This window comes from Grammomys surdaster, unplaced genomic scaffold (genome assembly GCF_004785775.1).
Source record: "Grammomys surdaster isolate TR1022 unplaced genomic scaffold, NIH_TR_1.0 126133, whole genome shotgun sequence".
Taxonomy (NCBI): domain Eukaryota; kingdom Metazoa; phylum Chordata; class Mammalia; order Rodentia; family Muridae; genus Grammomys; species Grammomys surdaster.
The window spans coordinates 3,298,120-3,319,624 of NW_021620941.1; the positions used below are offsets into that span (position 1 = coordinate 3,298,120).

General features: G+C 49.4%; 2 protein-coding genes and 1 long non-coding RNA gene across 3 annotated transcripts; 1 reads left to right on the forward strand and 2 right to left on the reverse strand.

The window, feature by feature from the left end:
* The first annotated feature begins 3,703 nt into the window (after window positions 1-3,703).
* On the forward strand, window positions 3,704-10,692 carry Tor1a (torsin family 1 member A). The gene is made up of 5 exons (XM_028756929.1): window positions 3,704-3,932; window positions 4,283-4,548; window positions 7,359-7,534; window positions 7,626-7,753; window positions 10,106-10,692. Exons 1-5 carry the CDS (start codon window positions 3,752-3,754, stop codon window positions 10,354-10,356), a joined length of 1,002 nt encoding a protein of 333 aa, XP_028612762.1. The 5' UTR covers window positions 3,704-3,751; the 3' UTR covers window positions 10,357-10,692.
* On the reverse strand, window positions 7,096-13,082 carry LOC114612062. Its single transcript, XR_003709931.1, has 2 exons — window positions 11,907-13,082; window positions 7,096-7,667 (listed from the first exon to the last, which is right to left on the reverse strand). It is a non-coding gene; the product is annotated as an uncharacterized LOC114612062 (long non-coding RNA).
* Window positions 13,083-13,243: 161 nt separating this feature from the next.
* Tor1b (torsin family 1 member B) lies at window positions 13,244-18,026 on the reverse strand. Its single transcript, XM_028756928.1, has 5 exons — window positions 17,795-18,026; window positions 17,014-17,279; window positions 15,338-15,513; window positions 14,752-14,879; window positions 13,244-14,515 (listed from the first exon to the last, which is right to left on the reverse strand). Exons 1-5 carry the CDS (start codon window positions 17,991-17,993, stop codon window positions 14,274-14,276), a joined length of 1,011 nt encoding a protein of 336 aa, XP_028612761.1. The 5' UTR covers window positions 17,994-18,026; the 3' UTR covers window positions 13,244-14,273.
* Between the last annotated feature and the right edge of the window lie 3,479 nt (window positions 18,027-21,505).

Below are 21,505 nucleotides of genomic sequence, written 5' to 3' on the forward strand. Positions count from 1 at the left end.
TTAAATTAACAAGAGGAGTTAACTAGAAGCAGGGCTACAAAAGGCAAAAAGCAAGGTTAATACATTAGAAACTTTCCCAGGACTGTGGGTTTTGATGGAATAGGACTTTGTTTTCATTTTGGTGAGTGGTGCTGTTTTGCATCCTGAATGGTACTTCCATCATGGAGTCACTTGTGCTAAGGTCTGAATGTATGTGTGTGTGTGGGGGGGTCTGTTACACTTCCACTAGCAGGCTGGATTTTCAGATCTCAGGGTTAAGTATATGTCAGAGGAACACATGGGACCTCCTCACTGAGCAGGGTGCTTTCCTGTCAGTCCTAGGTTCAGCTCCTGTCACCACAGAAAACAGTTTGGTATTCATTCTCCACTTGGAGGGAGTTCAAGGACAAACAGGGTTTAAAAAATAAAAAGGGCGCACAGGCCAAGAAGATTTTGTACTTTTCCACCACCTTGCCCTTCTTACCCCCTCCCCTTGTAAAACATGCTATAAAAAAGCATTAAAAAAAAAAAGGAAAAAAAAAATAAAAATAAAAAGGGCTTGGGCATAGTGTCACACACATTTAATCCCTGTCTAGCAGAGGTGGGTGCAGATGGATCTCCATTAGTTCGAGGCCAGCCTGGTCTACAGAGCTAGTTCCAGGATGGATGGAGCTATACAGAGAAACCATGTGGGAGGGGGGCAGGGGGGCGGGGCAAGGAGAGACAAATCTTGCATACAGAATTCCAGTAAGTTTTTTTTTCTTTACTTTTTTGGGCCTAGGTGATCTTGCTAAGTAGTTGCGTGTGACCTTGAGTTTCTTATGCTACATTTGCCTTGAGTGCCGGGATTATAGTCAAGTGACTCGATGCCTGGCACAGGTGATTTCTGCAGACACTTTATCCTCAGCAAGATAGAGTGTAACTCCTCACCTAAGTGTGGGCCTTGCACACTGACTTCTTTCCAAAGACTCCAGTAAGATGAGAGAGGGTCCAGAGGGAATGTCACAGCAAGAGAACATATAAACATTTCTTTTCTTTCTTCTTTTCTTTTTTTATTCTTTTTTTTTTTTTTTCAAGACAGGGTTTCTCTGTATAGCTCTGGCTGTCCTGGAAGTCACTCGGTAGACCAGGCTGGCCTCGAACTCAGAATTCCGCCTGCCTCTGCCTCCCAAGTGCTGGGATTAAAGGCGTGCACCACCACCGCCCAGCAACATTTCTTGTGCTGATCAGTTTTTGTCAATTTGACACAAACCTAGACATACCTGGGAAGAGGAAAGCTCAACTGAGAGATTGCCTGCATCACTTTAGCCTGTGGGGCTTTTAATTATTGATTGGTGTGGTGGGCCCATTCTGCTGTGGGTGGTGCCACCCCTGGGCACGTGGACATGGGCTGTATAAGAAAGGTAGCTGAGGGTCTGGAGAGATGGCTTAGTGGTTGGGAGTACTGGTCTCCAGAGGACCTGGGTTCAGTTCCCAACATCTATATGGCAGCTCAACTGTTTGTAATTACAGTTGTAGAGGATACGATACCCTCATACAGAAAGAATGTAGACAAAACACTACTGCACAGAAAAGTGGCTGTGCATGCCAGAGAGAACAAGCCAGTAAGCAGGCTCTTCTTGAGTTTGGGCTCCCAAGCTTCTACCTTGAGTGTCTGCCTGGCTACCCATAATGATGGACTGTATCCCATGGGGTGAAATAAACCCTTTCCTCCTGTTAAGGGGCTTTTGGTCTTTGTGTTTATCACCATAACTGAAAGCAAATTAGGACTGTCTCAGCAGTCAAACAAAGTTTATATCAGCAATCAAACCAAGCTGACAGTGTGGCCCTGGGTAGGATGTGATGCAAATAGCACTTTACATTGGCAACCCCTTCCAGAACCCTAGTCTAATGATGAGAAAATGTCAAATTCCAATAAAAGGACAATCTGCAAATACTTTCAGAGAAGGGTATAGCTCAGTGGTACAGCTACATGCAAAGGGCCTAGGTTCAATCCCTAGGAATGACAACAACAAAAGGCCAGGCTTATGTCCCAGAACTAAAGAGGTTGAGGATCAAAAGTTCAAAACCAGCCTGTACTATGTAGCAAGTTGAAAGACAGTCGGGAGTAGTTCTGAAGATTTTAGCTTAAAGAGGCTGCAGAGATGGCTAACAGGTTAAGAGTGCCATTCTTGGCCGGGCGGTGGTGGTACACGCCTTTAATCCCAGCACTTGGGAGGCAGAGGCAGGTGGATTTCTGAGTTTGAGGTCAGCCTGGTCTACAGAGTGAGTTCCAGGACAGCCAGGACTACACAGAGAAACCCTGTCTCAAAAAAACAACAACAAAAAAAGAGTACCGTTCTTGTACAGGACCTGTAGCCTAGCTCCCATCCTCCACCAACCCTGCCCCCCTCCCCCCACCAACCCAAAGACATCTTAAAATGAAGCCAAACAAGAAATGGAAGGTCTGAGGCATAGCTCCATGCAGCATTTGCCTACAATGCATGAGGCCCTGGGTTTCATTCTCAAAACTCCCCTTCCCCGAGTGTCTAGTATTTCTCAAAACTCTCAAAGTCATTTAAAAAGCACCCAAGAGAAGCCAGGGAGTCGGCACTGTGGGGAGCTCAATGTGTTCCTTGTTAGTGATAATTTATAAATTTTGTAATTTTCTCTTAACCTGACTAGCTTCCAGATAACTGAGATAGGTCTATTTTATTTAATTTAACAGCTTTAAGGAACAACAACTGAGCAGTATTAATCTATTTTAACCCTCTAATCTGACTACTTCTCAGCCAAAATCCCTGAGATACGTATATTTTGTGGCTTTCTCTGCTCTGTGGGTTTTTTTTGTTTTGTTTATTTGTTTTTGTTTTTTATGATTATGATGTCTCCTGGATTCCCCCACTGCCTCCCTTTCTCCTGCTCTGTCATTGGCTGATCAGCCCTTTATTGGCCAATCAGGCAGGGAATGATAACACTGGTCATGAATTTTAACAAGTGTAGTATACAGATGCCATTTCTTTTTTTTCCTTTTCTTTTTCTTTTTTTTTGAGATGTCTCACTGGGTAGCCCTGGCTGCTCCTAGAATTTCTTGTCTAGGAGAGGGTGGCCTCCAACTCAGACATCCACCTGCCTCTTCCTCCCAGAGTGCTGGGATTAAAGGTGTGTGCTACAATACTCAGCCCTCAAATGTCAGGTTTTTGTTTGTTTTGTTTTGTTTTTTTAAAGACTAGATCCAATATGCAGTTTTGATATGCTTGAAACTTTATAGACTGGCCTCAAACTCATACAGCTCCACCTTCCTCAGGTTCCTGAGTGTTGGGATTAAAGGTGCACACCACCCACTGCACCTGGACCAAATGTCAGATTTGATAACAGGGAGACAAGTTGGGGAAGTCAAATGGAAACCCGCTATATTATCCTCACATTTTAAAAAGTATTCATTTACGTGTTAATTTATGGATGTGTGTATGCCTACAAGTTTGTAAGTGCCACATGCACGTAGATGCCTGCATCATTTTTTAAAAATGGTTCTAAAACACTGTTATTTGACGGGGATGGGGAAACAATCACCATCACCTGAGTCTTATAACCTCAATATTAGTCCTATAATGTCAAGGTTCAGAAGCAGAAAAAACTTTGCCCTTAACAAAGATGGTAGGCGCCAGCGTCGAAAGACATAGCCTGCCCCGGACAAAGAGGGCGGCCCCGCCGGCAGGAACCGGAAACACGAGTCTGGGCGGTCCGCGGGGCACGGTGGGCACTGGGTCGCGCAAGGTGCGCGGGTCCGGGTATGAAGCTGGGCCGGGCCGCTCTGGCCCTGCTACTGCTGGCGCCTTGCGTGGTTCGTGCGGTGGAGCCCATCAGCCTGGGTCTGGCCCTGGCCGGAGTACTCACCGGCTATATCTCCTACCCTCGCCTCTACTGCCTCTTCGCCGAGTGCTGCGGCCAGAAGCGGAGCCTCAGCCGGGAGGGTAGGCGGGCACCAGGCGACCGGGATGCTGCGGCAGGGGGATGGCGCCGCGGCCTAGCCAGACTTTGGTCCGAGGGCTGAGAGATGAGTGGTCGGGCCGGAGGCAGGGTGTCAGCGCTGCGCGGAGCTCACTGGGGCAGCCTCACGGCACCTCTTCCGCTTGGCTTTGGGGCGCAGCCGGGCAGCAGCCCGAAACGTCCCAAGGCCAACCCCTAGGAAGGGCAGAGTTCGCAGCACTGGGGTCCTTCCGCGCTCTCCAGATCAGGCTCCGCGGGCCCTGACAGCCTGGGAATGAGGCTGCATTTTGCCAGCTTATTCCTCTCCTGACCAGAGTGATCTTTCCTTTCTCAGCGCTGCAGAAGGATCTGGATAACAAGCTCTTTGGACAGCATCTTGCAAAAAAAGTCATCTTAAACGCCGTGTCTGGTTTCCTAAGCAACCCGAGGCCCAAGAAGCCCCTTACTCTATCCCTGCACGGGTGGACAGGCACCGGCAAAAACTTCGCCAGCAAGATCATCGCAGAGAATATTTACGAGGGTGGACTGAACAGTGACTATGTACACCTGTTTGTGGCCACGCTACACTTCCCCCACGCCTCTAACATCACCCTGTATAAGGCAAGAGCATTAATTGGCCTCCTTCGTGGATGACCCGAGATTGGGGTTTCTCTGTTGTGGGGTGGGATGTGGGAATTCCACGTCAGTGAGCGAGCCTCAATATGGCTCTGTATGTCAGTTCCTCTTTAAAAGGTGTGCACAGAACGGGCCGTGGTCATATCCGTTGGAGGAATGACAGCTATGGATAGTATAGCCTGTGCACTGCGTTTTGAAGGGAACTATCAAGGGCTTGGGGTGGCTCAGGGTAGAGCACTTGGCCAGAATGTGCCAAGTTCTGGATTAAGTATCTCCACCCCAACTCCCACTCCACCCCCTGTGGCAAAGGTGCGGGGGGTTGGGGGGGTTAGGTACGTATGTTACAAAAGGTTTGACCATCAACGTTTTATGAGTGACCTCTGTGTAACAACTTGGCTGTGGAAGTGGGGACATAATCAACTCCAGGGTCTTTAGGAGTCACCCCCTTCTATTGTGAAAAGGAAACCTAGAGAGCCAAGATTGCTTTGACTCAGCTGTTGCAACCTGCTATTGGAGTTTCATTCTGATGACAGGCTCACACCTGAATTCAGGATCTGTCCCTCCCTTCCTACAGCTGTGCAGTTGGGGCTGTCACCTAACCGAGAAAGGGACACTGTTTTAGCATGATGCTTCGCCCTCACCTGTGTTCACACACTCCCCTTTCTGTTAATCATCATTGTCGCTGTAACTGTGTGGCTTTGTGCGGGTTGTTTAGGTGTTTAATCTCAGGGCCTGAGGTCAGCTGGGTGTTTTCCTACACACCTGTATTCCCAGCAGGCTGAGGCAGGAGAATCATACATTTGAGGTTACTCTGGGCTACATAGAAAGCTTCTGTTTGAAAACAGAAATGGAGAGGATGGCAGGTGGAGGAAGAAAAGAAAATAGGGCCCAGTATCATTTCCTCAGTGGCTTTGGGGAGGAGATACAAAATGTTCCATGAACAGTGTCTGGAATGGTGTCTTGTCTCTCTGCAATGGGCGCTTGCACACAGTCTGTTATTCTGATAGATTGAGGCAGAACACTGGGCAAACCTTCTCTGTTGGGTCCTAACAACTGAGTGAGTTGCATGGAAATGTTCTCTTGCCACAGAGTGTTTAGCCAGCCACTTCAGGTCTCTGAAGGTTCCTCTACGGCAGTTTCTCAACCTTCCTAATGCTGTGACCCTTTAATTCAGTTCCTCATAAAATGATTTCGTTGTTACTTCATAACTGTTATTTTGCTGTTATGAATCTTACTGTAAACATCTGACATGCAGGTAGCTGATAAGTGCAACCCAGGGGTCTCGACCCACAGGTTGAGAACCACTGCTGGAAGGGCCGGCGCGCCAACCCTGCAGAGTTGCTGCTTACATTAGATACAAATGGAAAACTGTAACCAGGTCATGACCAATGGAAAAACCCCAAGCAGATGTACAATGTCACTGCTGGTGTGTCCTTCAGGAAGATACATCCCTGCCTTCCCTAACTCACTTGAGGAGGAGGGTGGGTGGGTGGAAATACCTACATGTTAGGTAGAATTTGGGCTGAGTTTTCTGAGGAAGATGCTTTAAGAGGTCAATGTGTGTCCCCTTGATGGCTTAGCGTGTAAGCACCTGACTGGGGTTTGTTAGGGGCTGGCTCAGGGTGACTGAGGCTCTGATTTCATTCTTTACCATCTGCCCCACTAAACAACCAAGTACAAAGAAGGTGGGTTTGTTTGTTTGCTTTGTTTTGAGACAGCTGCCCATGTGTTCATTGTTACATATGATTATTAGCATTATTATTTTTGTTTGGTTTGGTTTTTAATTTTGTGTTTGTGTGTGCTTGTGAGCATGTGTGTTCATGGAGGCCATAGGTCTGTCTCCAAATGCATTCAGAGAGTGTTCCTGATCTGGAAAGCCTTGTCACACCCCTCCCAGAGTGCTGAGCGTTCAAGTTCAGACCCCCTAAGGGAAGCCTTGTGCAGTGCTTTCCCACTGTGATTGAGTCTGCTTCTCCAGACTGGACTGCTGAGGAAGGGCTGAGGTGATGGTGGGTTTCTGCCTCTCATCCACAGGCTGTCATGCACAGAATATATGTGACATTGCCATTGTGAGGACAGAGCCAGTGCCTGGCTGATACAGCCTCAGTGTGATTGCAGCATAAGGGTCCCCGCCCTGCCCCAGCCTAATTACATTAGGCGATCTGCTAAAGCACTCTGTACCTCAGGGTCCTTGCCTGTGGCATGAGAATGATGCTGTGCATACAGGAAGTGCTTGTGAGGCCAATGGTGTATGTGTGTAATGCTCACAGCACCACGATCCAGAAGCACAGCCATTGTCTTGAGGGGCTAAAGTTCTTCTGAGGGTCTGGGGCTTGCTTAGCACTAGTGAGGCTCTGGGTAAAACTGTGCAAAAACAAAGAAACCCAAAGCTGATAGAACTGTCCCCACTGAGAGCTCAGAATTATAGAGGGAGTCTTTTCTACAATGTGTAGAAGCAGTCACCTGTCAAAAAGAAAAGCTGATTGGCCAATGAGCTGAGGCAGGATTAAGGAGGTGGGACATCGGCAGAGATAGAGTTGGAAGCATGGGAAATTCGCCCCAGACCACAGATGGAGATGGATACATGAAACTGAAGGAGAGGTAACTTGCCATGTGGCACTCACAGAATAAAATAAAGCAGTTATTGAGATATGAACTAATTGGGGAACAGAGCCAAAGCTCTGGGACCGGGTGTGTCTTCATCTATACTTCAGTCTTAGAGTCATTATTTCAGAGAACTTGGGCATCGGTGGCAAAGCCCGAGGTTACACTGAACGGGCTCCCTTGTCCTTCAGGACCAGTTACAGATGTGGATTCGAGGCAACGTGAGCGCCTGTGCTCGCTCCATCTTCATCTTTGACGAGATGGACAAGATGCATGCTGGCCTCATTGATGCCATCAAGCCTTTCCTAGACTATTACGATGTGGTGGATGAGGTCTCCTATCAGAAGGCCATCTTCATCTTCCTCAGGTGAGGCTGTGGCTAGGACATGGCGGGAGCCACTCGAGCTGGGGGCTTTGGGAAGAAGTGCAGTCTCTCCTCACTGCAATTGTTTCGGCAGCAATGCAGGGGCAGAAAGGATCACAGATGTGGCTCTGGATTTCTGGAAGAGTGGGAAGCAGAGGGAAGAAATCAAACTCAGAGACATGGAGCATGTCCTGTCCGTGTCGGTCTTCAATAACAAAAACAGTAAGTATGGCTGTTTTTTGTGAGTCCAACCCCCTAACTGCATACCCTTAGTGGTCCCTGGACCCAGCAGAATCCCTGAGTGACATCTGTTAATGAGCTGCAGGAGCCTTTATAGATGAATTGGTTAAGACAGGGTTTACTCTCCATTCCTTTAGAGGAAGAGCAGGCAGTTGAGGCAGAAGGCCACTGTAGATGGCCGCAGGGAGGGTGGTAACTGGAAGGGCCTCTCCCTTTGCAATGTCCTAGAACTCTGCCCATGGGCTTTCCCTCTGGGACAGACACTTGACCCGACCGTTGACTCAGTCTGTTCCCTTGTTGGGTAGATCGCTGCCTGTTGTCTGTTTCTTACAGAGCACACAGGCTCAGGGAAGGAGCTTGCACAGTACCAGGCAGCCCGTACTCAGCTTTTGACTTTGAGCTCAGCTGCTTCTCCAGCTACTGTCATGCAGACCTTTGACCTTGAACCCTAAGAGGCAGACAGCGGAGAGTGACTCACTGGTTATCTCACCAGGTCTTTGAGGTGACAAAAGGCTACAGGCCCCGCCAGAAACACACTCACCAAGAAATCTGCTTTGAAGTTAGGTGACTAGCATAGTGTGTTCTGTACTCCTGTGCAGATGGAATACTACTAAAATAAGACTTGAAAAGTCTCTCTTGAAGCTAAAAAGATGACAGGAAATGCAGACCGATGGCGAAGCAGTCCATCAGAACACTGTGTGTGTGTGTGTGGTTTGCTTGTGTGTCCAAGGTGGGAGGACCTCCTATGGGGCTGTGGCGGGGATGAGAGACAGGTGAGACATCTCTCACAGTTTGACAGTAGTGCTGGGTTGGACAACGAGAAGAACAGTCTGGAGCAGGGGCGGGGGGGGTTGTGGGGGGGTGGGGGGAGGCATATGTGTTGGGCCACCCTGGAAGGAGACATTTACTTGAGGACACATTTCTCAGTTGGCAGTATATGGGTGGTTTTACTTTTATGTAGTTCACACTCAAACCCAGGGCTCTGCACATGCCAGCTAAGTGCCCTACCACCAGCCTGGTGTTTTAAGGTCATGTGATCATCGGAAGTCACGTGCTGAGCACCGAGCTGCTGAGTGCTTGGTGGGTCAGATGGTCAGAATCTCATCATTCAGGCTGTGCTCAGGAACACCTGCCCAGCCAGGCAGATGCCCAGCTACATCCCACGGTTCTTTGTGCATCTAGCACAGGGTAGGTCTTCAAGACAGAAGGTACACTGGTGACTGCTCCAGTCAGGTTGTTCTTTGCTGTAGCCACAGGTCCTCCCCCAAGTACAGAGCACCTACCGTTTGGAGAACACATTGGGCTATCAGCACAGCTTGCATTGGGAGCCAGAGCAGAAGGATTAACAGGCTAAGCAGGACATCAAAGCATGTCAGGGGCTCTTTAGGGCAGTTCTACAGATGCTGATGTTCCCAGGAGGCTAAGCCATGCAGAACCAGGCTTTTTAGGGAAGATGTTGTCAGAGTCCAGACCCATGAGGTGCACAGCCTTGTTGGCATGTCTTACTACCCAGGGGAGTCCAGGTGTCGCTTCCAGAATGCTCTGCATAGTTTAGGCACTGGCAGGCAGCAGCTGTGGATCCCTTCTAGCCTGTGGCTAGTACTCCCTTACCTCTTTCCAAACCTCTTCCAACCTGTCCATCAGCTTCTTCCCACACTGCCTGGGTCCCAGCACACAGTATGGCACGTGGCCCTCTAGTCTGCCTCCCATCTCTAAGGCACACTGGAGAGGCCTTTCCAAGCCCAGAGCTCTAAAGTGTCTGTTTTAAAGCTTTTTTGTATTTTTCATTTCTTTGTGCCCCCCCTCTCTGAGTGTGTGTGTGTGTGTGTGTGTGTGTGCGCACGCGTGTGCGTGTGTCCAGAGAGGGTTTTGCATCCCTGGACCCAGAGTTGCACATGGTTGTGAGCAACCTGAGGAGTACTGGGACCCAACTCAGGTCCTCTCCAATGAACAACAAGTGTTCATGTTGTTTTGTTTTTGTATAACAAGAGTTTCTCTGTGTAGCCCTGGCTGTCCTGGAACTCACTCTGTAGCAGGCAGGCCTCGAACTCAGATCCACTTGCCTCTGCCTCGGGAGTGCTGGGATTAAAGGTGTGCACTGTTAAAGTCTTTTTTCACTAATGAACCCCAGAGGTGTCCCCTTATGTCACAGCTGCAACCCAAGACAGTGTTCATAGGCAGTTCTCAGCTCCTGTCTCTCCCTCACTGTATGGAGATGGGTAATGTGGTGTGTGCTCCCCCAGCTCTATCTCAAAAGCTGGCCCCCAGTGAACACCTGGTAGTTATTCTGTTGGGACCGATCAGTATTACATGGTACCTCTCTGTCCTTCCCAGGTGGCTTCTGGCACAGCAGCCTCATTGACCGGAACCTCATAGATTATTTTGTCCCCTTCCTGCCCCTGGAGTACAAGCACCTGAAAATGTGCATCAGAGTTGAGATGCAGTCCCGTGGCTATGAAGTGGATGAGGACATTATCAGCAAGGTAGCTGAAGAGATGACGTTCTTCCCCAAGGAGGAGAAGGTCTTCTCTGACAAGGGCTGCAAGACTGTGTTCACCAAGCTGGACTACTACCTGGACGACTGAGCCCTACTGCCCAGTGCTCAGTAGGTCCTCTCCTCTTCCCAGAAGAGGCTTGGACACTGCCTGCTGAGGTTAACAGGGGTCCCGTCAGGGATGGTTTCTGCTCCTCAGAGCCTGCAGGTGACCATGCTGTAGGGACCACAGATGCAACACGGACCTGAAGCTCCTGGAGCCTCCGGAGGATGAAACTAGCTCCCAGCCTGCCCATTCTGGGCTCATGATTTTTTAAAATTATGTTTTAATTTCAGATGTTTTTGTTTTGAGGCAGGACAAGTAAGTTTTACTGCAAATGTGATAACTTTATTTAAAATGGTTTTTAATACTATGAGAAGCCTTTCAGCTGTTGGCTTTGTGTGTCTTTTGAAACGGTTGGATGACATTACCAGTGTTTCTACTGCAGAAACCCAGGCAAGGACATCTGCTGCATGGAATGGTAGCTCAGAACAAGGGGACTGAAGGCAGCCCTGCAAGGGGCCATGCAGTGGTCAGATGAGGCTGGACCACAGATGTGCCTATGCTCTTCCCTGGACTCCTTAGTAATAAGACAGGTGAACTTAATGACCCTGCATGATGGTCAGGTCCACTCCAGATGCCCAGGCATGACAGCTCTGGATAGGCTTGTCTTAGGTAACACAAGCGCCTGCCAAGGGGCAGGGCTCCTGTAGGTGTGGTTGTCGGTCACGGCCCTGACAGAGCTGGGTTTAGCAGGGAAAAAAGGGCCTGACATCAAAACTAGGTCAGCCACTGGCAGGACCCCGATCTGCCTCTGCTACCAGCCTGTTCAAGGCCCCTTTTCAGGTGGCCTAGGGCTCCCAATGATGGTTCAAGTCCCCAGAAGTCATGTCAGGTCTGCCCAGTCACTTGAAGATGGAGCCCTAACTGCGGAGCATGGGTTCCTCTGTCCTACTGACTTCTGACAGTTGTCATGTGTGACAGTTGTAGATGTGGCAGCATGGGACAGGCGGGTACTATATCAGGTCCTAGACACCAGCTAACAAACCAAGGGAGAGGCAGTATATGGGTGCAGGGACTTACCCTTCCAGACTACTCTGCCCTGTGACAGCCATGTATCAATACTGCGGAGAAGCGGGGTTAGTGCAGTTATGGTGAGATCTGGCCAACAGACAGAACTAGGATCAGGTTCTCTGTCAGTTCTGAGCAGGAAGATCAAGCAACTCAGTCTCTCAGCAGTGGCCAGGGATCAGACCCTGATAAAAAGGCATCTCTGAGTAGGAAAGCTCGCCACAGCATCCAGACCACCACACACCATGCAAGGCACTGAATGTGAGGCCCAGTGCAGGGTCCAGAGCCAGAGGCCAGGTTTCTGATCCAGACCCAGCAGTTGTGGAGAGCTCACTATTAGGAGGATGTTATGTGGTAGAAAGCCTGCCTCTGGTAGCTCCCTAGTGCTTGCTCACCAGCCTGTCTAGCTGGCTGAGCTCCAGAGGCTGGTCGGAAGGTAAAGAACCAAAGTGCCCAAGTCAGCATGTGTATTCATGTAATTGCCTGCCCCTCGTGTATGTGAGCACCACACAGAAAAAGCCCTTCCTTACCTGATGAAGCTCTCCAGCACTGAGAAAGCCTCCTCCTATGTTTGTGGGTAGCAGCATTTAAAGCCAATTTGATTTTTGTGTGTTGGCATCAACCTGCACATCCAGTATGGAAGGCAAGCAATACATGCACAGGCCACTCCAGAGCCTCGATTCTGACCTCGGTTTGCTACCACTCAGGCAAGAAGAAAACTTAGGGAAGTGATGTCTCACAATGCACCACTGTCTTTATTATTTTGTATCCAGTTCTGTGCATGTCTTCTTCCAGGTAGGCTGGGGAGGCTGGGGCAGGCCACAGCAGGCCTTTTGAAGTTGGAGATCAGTAACAGCAGTCCAAAGGTGGCCAAAAACATGTCCACGTGTTACATCATTGTAAACAGAAAAGCTTGTTTCTTCTTGACAGGGAGCCCAGCAGGTTAGAAACAGTAACTTGGCTCCAGTCCAAGAATATGGCACAAAAGTCAGCCTCACCTCAAGTTTCTGTTTGCTTCCTGCTTTGAGACAAGGTCTTTGTACGAAGCTCAGCTAAACTCCTCTTCCTAAGTGCTAGGATTACAGGCATGCACACCACTGGCCTGGTATTCACTTGTGTGGCCTAGGCTGACCTCAAACTTGAGACAGTCTTGCCATGGCCTCCTAGGTACTAGGACTACAGGTGAGCACCACCACACCCAGATCATCATGGCATTTCTAAAAGACTAGATAGATGTGATTCTCTGTAAGGCATTTCCGTGTTATAAAAATAGTCACTCTGCCACATTGTATACAAACACGGCAGTGTGTCTGTCTGCAGCTGCATGGCCACTCTGGGACAGAATGGTTCACAAAGATGGAATTGCAGGCTCAGCTCCCTGCAGTCAGATCAGCCCAAGGCATCATCCTGAGATTATACCCAGAACCCACAAACTGAGGACTCTAGGATCTAAAGTTGTGCTAGTATATTTCTACTCTCTACACAGTTTGTAATAAAACCTTTTTTTTTCTTTTGAGAAAAGAAACTCAGAAATGTAACTCAGGCTGTTCTCAAACTCAAAAGATACCTGAGGAATCCTGGATCCTGATCTTTCTGATGGGATCATGGGTATTATACCTCCATACCCAACAACAATAAAAACCTGAGGATCAGCCTTATTCTAAGTTATGTCCTTCCAAGTTTTTTTTTTTTTTTTTTTCCGAGACAGGGTTTCTCTGTGCAGCCCTGGCTGTCCTGGAACTCACTCTGTAGACCAGGCTGGCCTCGAACTCAGAAATCCGCCTGTCTCTGCCTCCCAAGTGCTGGGATTAAAGGCGTGCGCCACCATCGCCCGGCTCAGATTTTTTTTTTTTTAAAAAAAAGGCTTCTCTGTGTAGTCTTGGCTCACTCAGTAGACCAGGCTGGGCTCGAACTCCCAGAGATCCACCTGCCTCTGCCTCCCAAGTGCTGGGATTAAAGGCGTGCACCTGCATTCGTGGCACTTCCTAGGTTTTAAAATGTTTGACATCTTACATTTATTACCTAAGCTTTAGAAGTAAAAACATAAATTTTAAATATGTGCGTGTCCAAAAACAAAGAAACAAAACAAAAAAAACCCCCCCAAAACCTGGCATCTCTAGTGTGCGGCAGACACATTCCAACCCCATGGCCAGGTCAGCCCCAGACTAGAGCTTCTCTTCCTATGCATGTTCTGCAAATCAGAACTTGACCTTCAGAGCAAGTGTAACAGGCAAGCAGGGACCAAAGACTTCCCTCAAAAATGACAGCTCATCCTGATGCAAGCAAGCATGAGGCTGGGGTGAATCTAACAGTTGATAGGGAAGGTGCAAGGCAGGCTGTGACCCCACACAGTGGGAGACAGGAGAGAGAATTCCACAGCCAGGGCTGTGAGCAGCAGCGAACATAAGGTATAAACTCAAAGGCTCTGTGTGTCCCAGTGTGCTCCAGGGGCCTCAGAGGGAGGCCCACTACTCATGCTGACAGTTCAGCCAAGGTCAAGCCCACATGCTCCCCTCCAATATCGAGCACCTGTCAGTGCCACCAGCTTCTGAAAACTGTGAGTACCAGCTCAAGGCAAAAAAACAAAACAAAAAACCAGCACAGTGGGAACTCTTGGCAGGAAACCCTGCTTCCCCGAAGATGCTGCCCCTGCAGGCCCATTAGTGGCATCTGAGGCATGGGTGCTATTGGCCACACAGGACCTTTGGCCTGCATTCAGACGTTCTTTAGGCACTTGATTCACAGTAACAGTGTGAGAGTTGTAAAAGTTCATCTTCAGATGCTGCACTGACAGCATCCCAAGTCCACAGGTGCAAATGTGCAAAGCCCCAAAGCTTCAAAGTGCTTCTCCATGGCAGGGCCCTGGTGGAGGTGGGAAGCTCCCCTGGGCGAAGAGCTCAGTGGAAATCCAGCCGTGACTGCACGGTCTTACAGCCCTTGTCCGAGTAGATCTTCTCATCCTTGGGGAAGAAGGTCATTTCATCTGCCACACTGGTGACGATATCCTCATCGACAGCAGCCCCTCGGGCCCTCATCTCCGCCCGCACGCACATCTTCACGTGTTTGTACTCCAAGGGCAGGAAGGGGATAAAGTAGTCGATGAGGTTTCTGTCTATCAGCCCGCTGTGCCACAGGCCACCTGCAGAACAAGACACAGTGGGTCTCTTGTCACTGCCGCTTAGCCATATCCCATCCTTCATGCCTTCACCCTTTCAGAGCCTCTCTGTCAAGTGACATGTGGCCTCATACCCCAAGAAATCTCCCTACAGCAGCAAAGCCATAAGCACGAGTGTCGCTGGCTTCGTAAGACACACTGCTGAGAATCCGCTCAATGCCAGCAGAGCACTGGGTTCCCCCGTTCTGTAGTGGACTCACTGTGCTTGTTGTTGAAGACACCCACAGACAGCACAGGCTCTAGGTCCTTCAGCTGGATCTCCTCCCTTTTTCTTCCTGCCCGCCAGAAGTCCAGGGCCGTCTTAGTTATCAGGTCCCCTCCTGCATTGCTGAGTTGGCCAGAGATTCAAAGACCAATATCACATGTGAATAACACCCGCCCAAGGCTTTATTCCTTTTCATTGCTAGAACTGACCATGGGGTCCTGTGCCTGGTAAGCAGGTGCCACTGTGACACTCCAGCTTCTAGGGGTGTTACATTTCTAGTCTTACAAAGCTTTTAAGTCAGGACTATTTGCAGTGTGCTACCAGACAAGGACAAAAAGATTGTCCGCCTGCAAGGAATGCGAATGCAGTGTTTAGAACTCAGAGTGGCTGACAGGGGCACGAGTGAGCAAGCGAGCACCACTCTGGCTCATCCCCAACTCCCTTTCTATGCTAGAGTGACACAGGGAAGTGAGAAATGACAAGTGGGCCTATGGCTTTGCCAAGCTGGCATGTCTGTCCCGGAGGGCCAGGAGAACCTCGTTCTAGCACTTGGAGGTCCCTGAGAAGCCTCGTTGGCTGACCTGAGGAAGATGAAGATGGCTTTGCGATAGGAAATCCCATCCACCTGCTCATAGTAGTCCAGGAAGGGCTTGATTGCATCAATGATCCCAGGATGCAACTTATCCATCTCATCGAAGATGAAGACCGAGCTGCCACACGCACTCACATTGCCTCGGATCCACTTCTGGAGCTGGTCCTAGACCAACCTCAAAGAGAGACGCAGCTCAGAGGATTTTCCAGAGGATGAGGGGAGGAGCTGCCCGGGCCTTGGGAAGCCACCGACTTGTCCTCTCCCTACACAGCAGAGGACACTCCCCCAACTCTGTCACAAGTGGACAGGTGCTACCCACTGAAGCCTGGCCACCTGAGGTCAATCCCTAGGACCCAAATGGCTAAAGGAGAGAACCGACTTCCAAAAGCCACCGCTGACCTCCGCATACAGGCCCAAACAAGGTGAAGAAGAACCCGAGTAGCTTCTGTCAAGATGTTTTATCACAGCAACAAGAAAAGAAACCGAGACACCAGACACACAGAAATGACAACTGGATTCAGATCTGCACGACGCCGGGGACCAAGGCTCTGGACTGACGCAGTGAGTAAAGATACTGTCCCAGCTGGCACGAAAAGCCCTGAGCTCCATCCCTACCCCCTTGCTTTAGTGAAACACCCAAGCAACAACTTCTCATCCCCTAAGAGGGACTGGCCACAACTATGGACTTCCCACTGCAAATACTGTATTTCAAGAGCTCTATAGTAAAATCTGGAAAACATGAACATCACTTCGTGGTGGGGACTGTAGCTTGGTGGCACAGCACTTCCTCGGCACCTTCAAATAAACCCGACCTTCCTTCTGGCACTCCTCCCTGCCTTACAACAGACTCGGTTTCATTTCTTTCTTCGACTGGGTTTCTGTTTGCTAGCTCCATCCAGTAGGAGGCCTAGCACCAACAAGCAAAACAGTCATTTACGTCAGAATCAACGGATGAAATATGCAGAGATCTCACAAGGAGAAAACAGTCTGGAGCTCTGCTTCTGTGAAACAAAACCCAGGCCGCAGCAGAGGTGGCAAGTTTTAGAGACAAGTCATCTTGCCTCTCTTCTCTCACTCCAGTCCCCTTCTCCCTCCCCCTAGTCCCAGGAATTGAACAATGCCCCCCAACACACACACTAGCTGCCTCCATGTTTTAATGTTCATAGCATCCTCTACCTCACTGGATTATTTTGGCATAACAATTTTAAAAAAGAGAAGGCGGGGCACACTAAGGCACACCTATAATCCCAGCACTTGGAAGGTGAAGGTAGGCTGGTCAAAAGTTCAAGGCCAGCCTCTGCTATTTAGTGAATAAGCACATGCCATAAGATGGGCAGAGTGACAGATGCCTGATAATCTCAATCCTCAGAAAGATGGATCACTAACACCAAAGCCAACCTGGGCTACACAAGGAGGCCTTGACTCAAAAAAGTGTAAATAAAGAGAGGCTAGGGATTTAATCCCAGCCCTGGAAGGCAGAGGCAAGCGGACCTCTGTGAGTTCCAGGCTTGCCAGATCTATACGGTAAAACTCAGTCAACAAATAAATAGCACAAAGCAAAGCAAAGAAGCCAGAGCTATTTCAAGGCAGAGAAAGAGAAGCAGAGGCCAGAGCTACTGAGCAGGTACCCCAGGCATATGATCAGAGAGCAGTGGGTTTTCTTGCCTGGTACAGTTTTATCTTCTGCTCATGAGGGAAGTGCAGAGTAGAGACGAACAGGTGGACAAAGTTACTCTTCAGGCCTTTTGGATAAAGGTTTTCAGCCACAATCTGGCTGACAAAATTCTTGCCCGTGCCAGCCCAGCCGTGCAAGGACAGAGTCAGTGGTTTCTTGGGATTTTTGTTGTTCCTGAAGCCAGTCAATGCCTTGAGAATCACTTCGGTGGCAAGGTGCTGTCCAAACAGCTTCTCTTCCAAGTCCAGCTTGAGGGCTGCGGAGGTCCGCCCCGGAACAGAGAGAAAACATACATTTAAAAAAGTACCTGAAACTGGTCAGAGGCACAGTTAGCGACTGATCCAGCAGGGAGTCCTTGCCAAGCGTCAGAGCCAGAACCATAAGGATCTACGGTCAGATCGTTAAGTAGCAGTTCTCCTAAACATCTAAGTGTCAAACAAGCTACACAGATTCATTTATCCAGGGAAGAAGCATCTCGCGGCCGTGCTCCGGGCTAGCTTTCCCGCCACCCCTGATGGCTCGGGGGAAAAAAAAACCAGCAAGAGCCAAAGGCGGGCTTTTTGGATGGAGCTGCATGCCTGACACCCACTGACGGGGCGCAGCCGCCGGCCCCTAAGCGTTCAGTTCTCAAGGCGGTCGTCCCAAGGCCTGCGAAGGTGTGGCGAGGTCCCAGCGGCGTCAGTCTCCCGCGGCGCCGCATCCAGATGGAGTGGGAGCGGAGCTCCCAGCGCCCTCCCTTCCGCCCGCCCCGACCGGCCCGCGGGCACATACCGGATGTGTTGAGGGGCCGGTCCTCGTGGCAGCACTCGGTGAAGCGGCAGTAAAAGTCGGTATAGGACAGGTAGCCGGTGAGCGCCGACACAGCCCCGATGGCGATGCCCACGCTCACGGGCTCAAACGCCGCCGCCACGTGGGCGGTCAGCAGCGCCCACAGGGCTGTGGAGCCCCCAAACACCCCGATTTGTCTCATCGCACGCAACGAAGCTCACTGCCCCTGCGCTCGGAGCGCGGGATCCAGCCCCAGCGGAGCAGCGGACCCTATTTCCGGTACGGCGCTGTCACTTCCGCTTAGCCAGAAAGCCGCCTTGTTGGAAAGGGGCGGGGAGACTATAGGCGCCATCCTTGTGAGTGTCAGGAAACCCTCCAGAGACTATTAAAGGAATTTCAGTCCTATCTTTTAGAGATCTTGTTCCTTTGATGTTTATTATACAAACACTCACGATTATATGTATATATGAGATGGGGTGGGGGACGGGAGAGGGAGGGGGAATGTAGGGATGGATCAGTTGTTAGAAGCACTGACTTGCGCTTTCTGAGGACTTGGGTTCAGTTTCCAGCACCCACATCCCTTTTCTGTAATGGTCTCTAACAAGTTGCAGGGGCTCTGCCACCCTCTTCTGGACTCTGTAAGCATTGCACACACATGGTGCACAGGCATACATGCAGGGAAAACAATCATACACACAAAATAATAAAATTATTGGAAAAATATACACACATAAAAATCAAAAGCCAGATTGGGCTCCCAGCATCCACATCTGGTGGCTAATAACTGCCTATACCTCCAGACATCCTCTTCTGAGCTTTGCGGACACCTCCACATATACGGTGCCTATACATAAGCTCAGGCATGCACATACATAAAAAAATAAATAAGGGGGCTGGAGAGATGGCTCAGAAGTTAAGAACATCGACTGCTCTTCCAGAGGTCCTGAGTTCAATTCCCAGCAACCACATGGTGGCTCACAACCATCTGTAATGAGATCTGATGCCCTCTTCTGGTGTGTCTGAAGAGAGCAATGGTGGTGTACGCATATGTATAAAATAAATAAATCTTTTTAAAAATAATAATAATAAATAAAATCATCCTCATAATAGCAACAATAATAATGTGTGTTTGTGGCGAGAGAGAACGTGTGTGTGTGTGTGTGTGTGTGTGTAAAACTTGGAGTTAGGGTTGTGGTCACTGTCTGGAGGGGTGGGTGTTACAGAACAGTACTTGGCCATCCCACCCAGAGTTTACTATGGGTGCTGGGAACTCCACCTCCAGTCCCTGTGCCTGTACAGCAAGGGCTCTTACCCAGCACAGCCACCTCTACAGACCTTCTTTTTCTCCCCTTTTCTTTTCTTCTTCAGCAACTACTCTACCACTAAACTACACTCACAACTCTTAGAGCCTTTTTAAGAGCCTCTTAGAACCCCAAACTTGCCTTTTCTCATTTTACTTGGGCTGTGATGAGCGCTCCTCAGATCTGCTAACCCCTGCCTTCCTGAACAGCTACTGAGTCCTCTTGATGCTAGGCTCCAGGCTGAGCACTGGGGACATAGAGACACCCAGGCCCTAGGCTACCTGCTAGGAAGACAGCAGTGGAGCAGACAGAGTTGGTCCTGCCTTTCAGGACATACAGGCTATGGGGGAGACAGGCAAGGGGACAAGGACTAATATTGAGTCATCAAAGTCCAGGGACCATGGAGCAGGGAAAGCCTTTGCCTATGCTGGAGATTAGAGGTGTTATTCAAGCAAAAACCGAAGGAGTTGGCCAAGAAAAAAACCAAGCAGCGGTGTGATCTATGTTGAGAGTAGAATTTGTAAACAGCCAGTCTGGGATGTTGGGATAACTCCCCCCACACAGTCATTATATCAACTTGCTATAGAGTTTGGAGACACGGGCTTTTAATAGGGACAATACAGCCAACTTGGAGATCATTCCCCAAGAAAATAGATTGTCACAGTGGTCCATACATACTTGGTCCCGGCTTTGTCAAACTTGGTTGAGTTCCTTTGGCAACCAATCTGCAACAAATAACTCGTGAACTCTGGCTGTGTGTGAGACCCAGAACCATATACCAGGCACATAAACCAGGCTTCCAGCAGGGGACAAGACAGGTGTGGTTCCTGACCTCACGACAGAGCTAATGACTGTGATGGTCCTTATTTCTGGGAGGTTGGGGCAAAAGGCTAAGGCCCCCAGAGCCCTGGCAGGCTGATCTCAGTCACCTGTCCCAGCGTGCTAATTAAAGAGATGCTTACCAGTGAAAAGCAGGTAAAAGAGTTTCTGTTAATGTGTCATATCAGGAGTAGGAGCAGATAGGGGGACAAGTGACCCCAAGTCCATCTTCTGGACACTGACATGAGCTTCAGGTTTGTATAGAGGAAGAATTAAGGCAAGAGACAAGAGACATGTCTAGGTAAGCAGTCCTGGTCAAAGGGTGGTCTGGTTGATCATTATCTTAGGTCTAGTTTTGGATGATGGTTCACAGGAGTCCCGACTGTTTGAAGGAACAAATCAGTTCTCAGAAGAGTGTTCCTGTTATCCCTTCAGAGTAAACCGCACTCACAGGATGGCGTGTTTCCTCACCCATGCTTGGGGTTGGTGTAAGCCCCTTGCTATAATGTATTTGATTGATCAGCCCTTCTTCAGGAATCCAAGCTGACTGAAGGGTTAGGACAATGGCTAGAGCAGTCTGAAATAGGACACTGTAAACGCTGACAGTAAGCCAGGTGTGGTGGCACGCGCCTTTAATCCCAGCACTCAGGAGGCAGACAGGCATTTGAGTGAGTTCCAGGACATCCATAGCTACACAGAGAAGCCCTGTCTCAAAAAAGAAAAAGAAAAAAAAAAAACCAACAACCACCAAAACAGCGTGGCTACCTGTAATCTCAAAAACTGAGAGACAGAGGTCAGAAGATGAGGGTTAAAGGCCATCCTTGGCTACACAGTGAATTGGAGGCCAGTGTGGGCTACAGAAGGAAGGAAGGAAGGAAGGAAGAAAGGAAGGAAGGAAGGAAGGAAGGAAGGAAGGAAGGAAGGAGACAAGAGGAGAGATGCACCGAAGGCAGAATTGGTTGCCAGGCTTTATCATCCTTTTAGCTACCTTGAGGAACTGCTTCTAAGCAAGGAGACAGTGCTGTTACACTCTGATCACTTTGGATCTACATTGAGCTAGCAAAGGTCAAGTCCACAGAAAGGAAGGGACCAGTTCTATGGCTGAATGTCCCAGAAGAAGCAACCAGTTGCCTGCTGCTCACAAGCAATGGCGGGCAGAGAAAGGGACTTGAGTGTGCTCGGATATAGAGCCAAAATGGGCTGGGGTAAGCTTCCTGAGGGGCAAGAACACCACAGAGACAGGTGTTGGGCAGGTGAGAGAGATGTTCAGGTCCCATGGTCCTGTCTGTTTTGGTGGTTCTGGTAGCTAGGGTAACCAAGACCTAAGGACCACAGATTCAGCATCAGGTGAGGATGCTTGCTTCCAAGATGGCACCTTCCTGTTATCTTCTCCATGCAGAAGGTTTGAAAGAACAAGGAGGAGTCTCACCAGAGTTATGCCCATGTGTGACAGTGACAACTACAAACCTAGCCCAGCCCAGACAGCCACCTTCTTCTTCTTCTTCTTCTTCTTCTTCTTCTTCTTCTTCTTCTTCTTCTTCTCCTTCTCCTTCTCCTTCTCCTCCTCCTCCTCCTCCTCCTCCTCCTCCTCTTC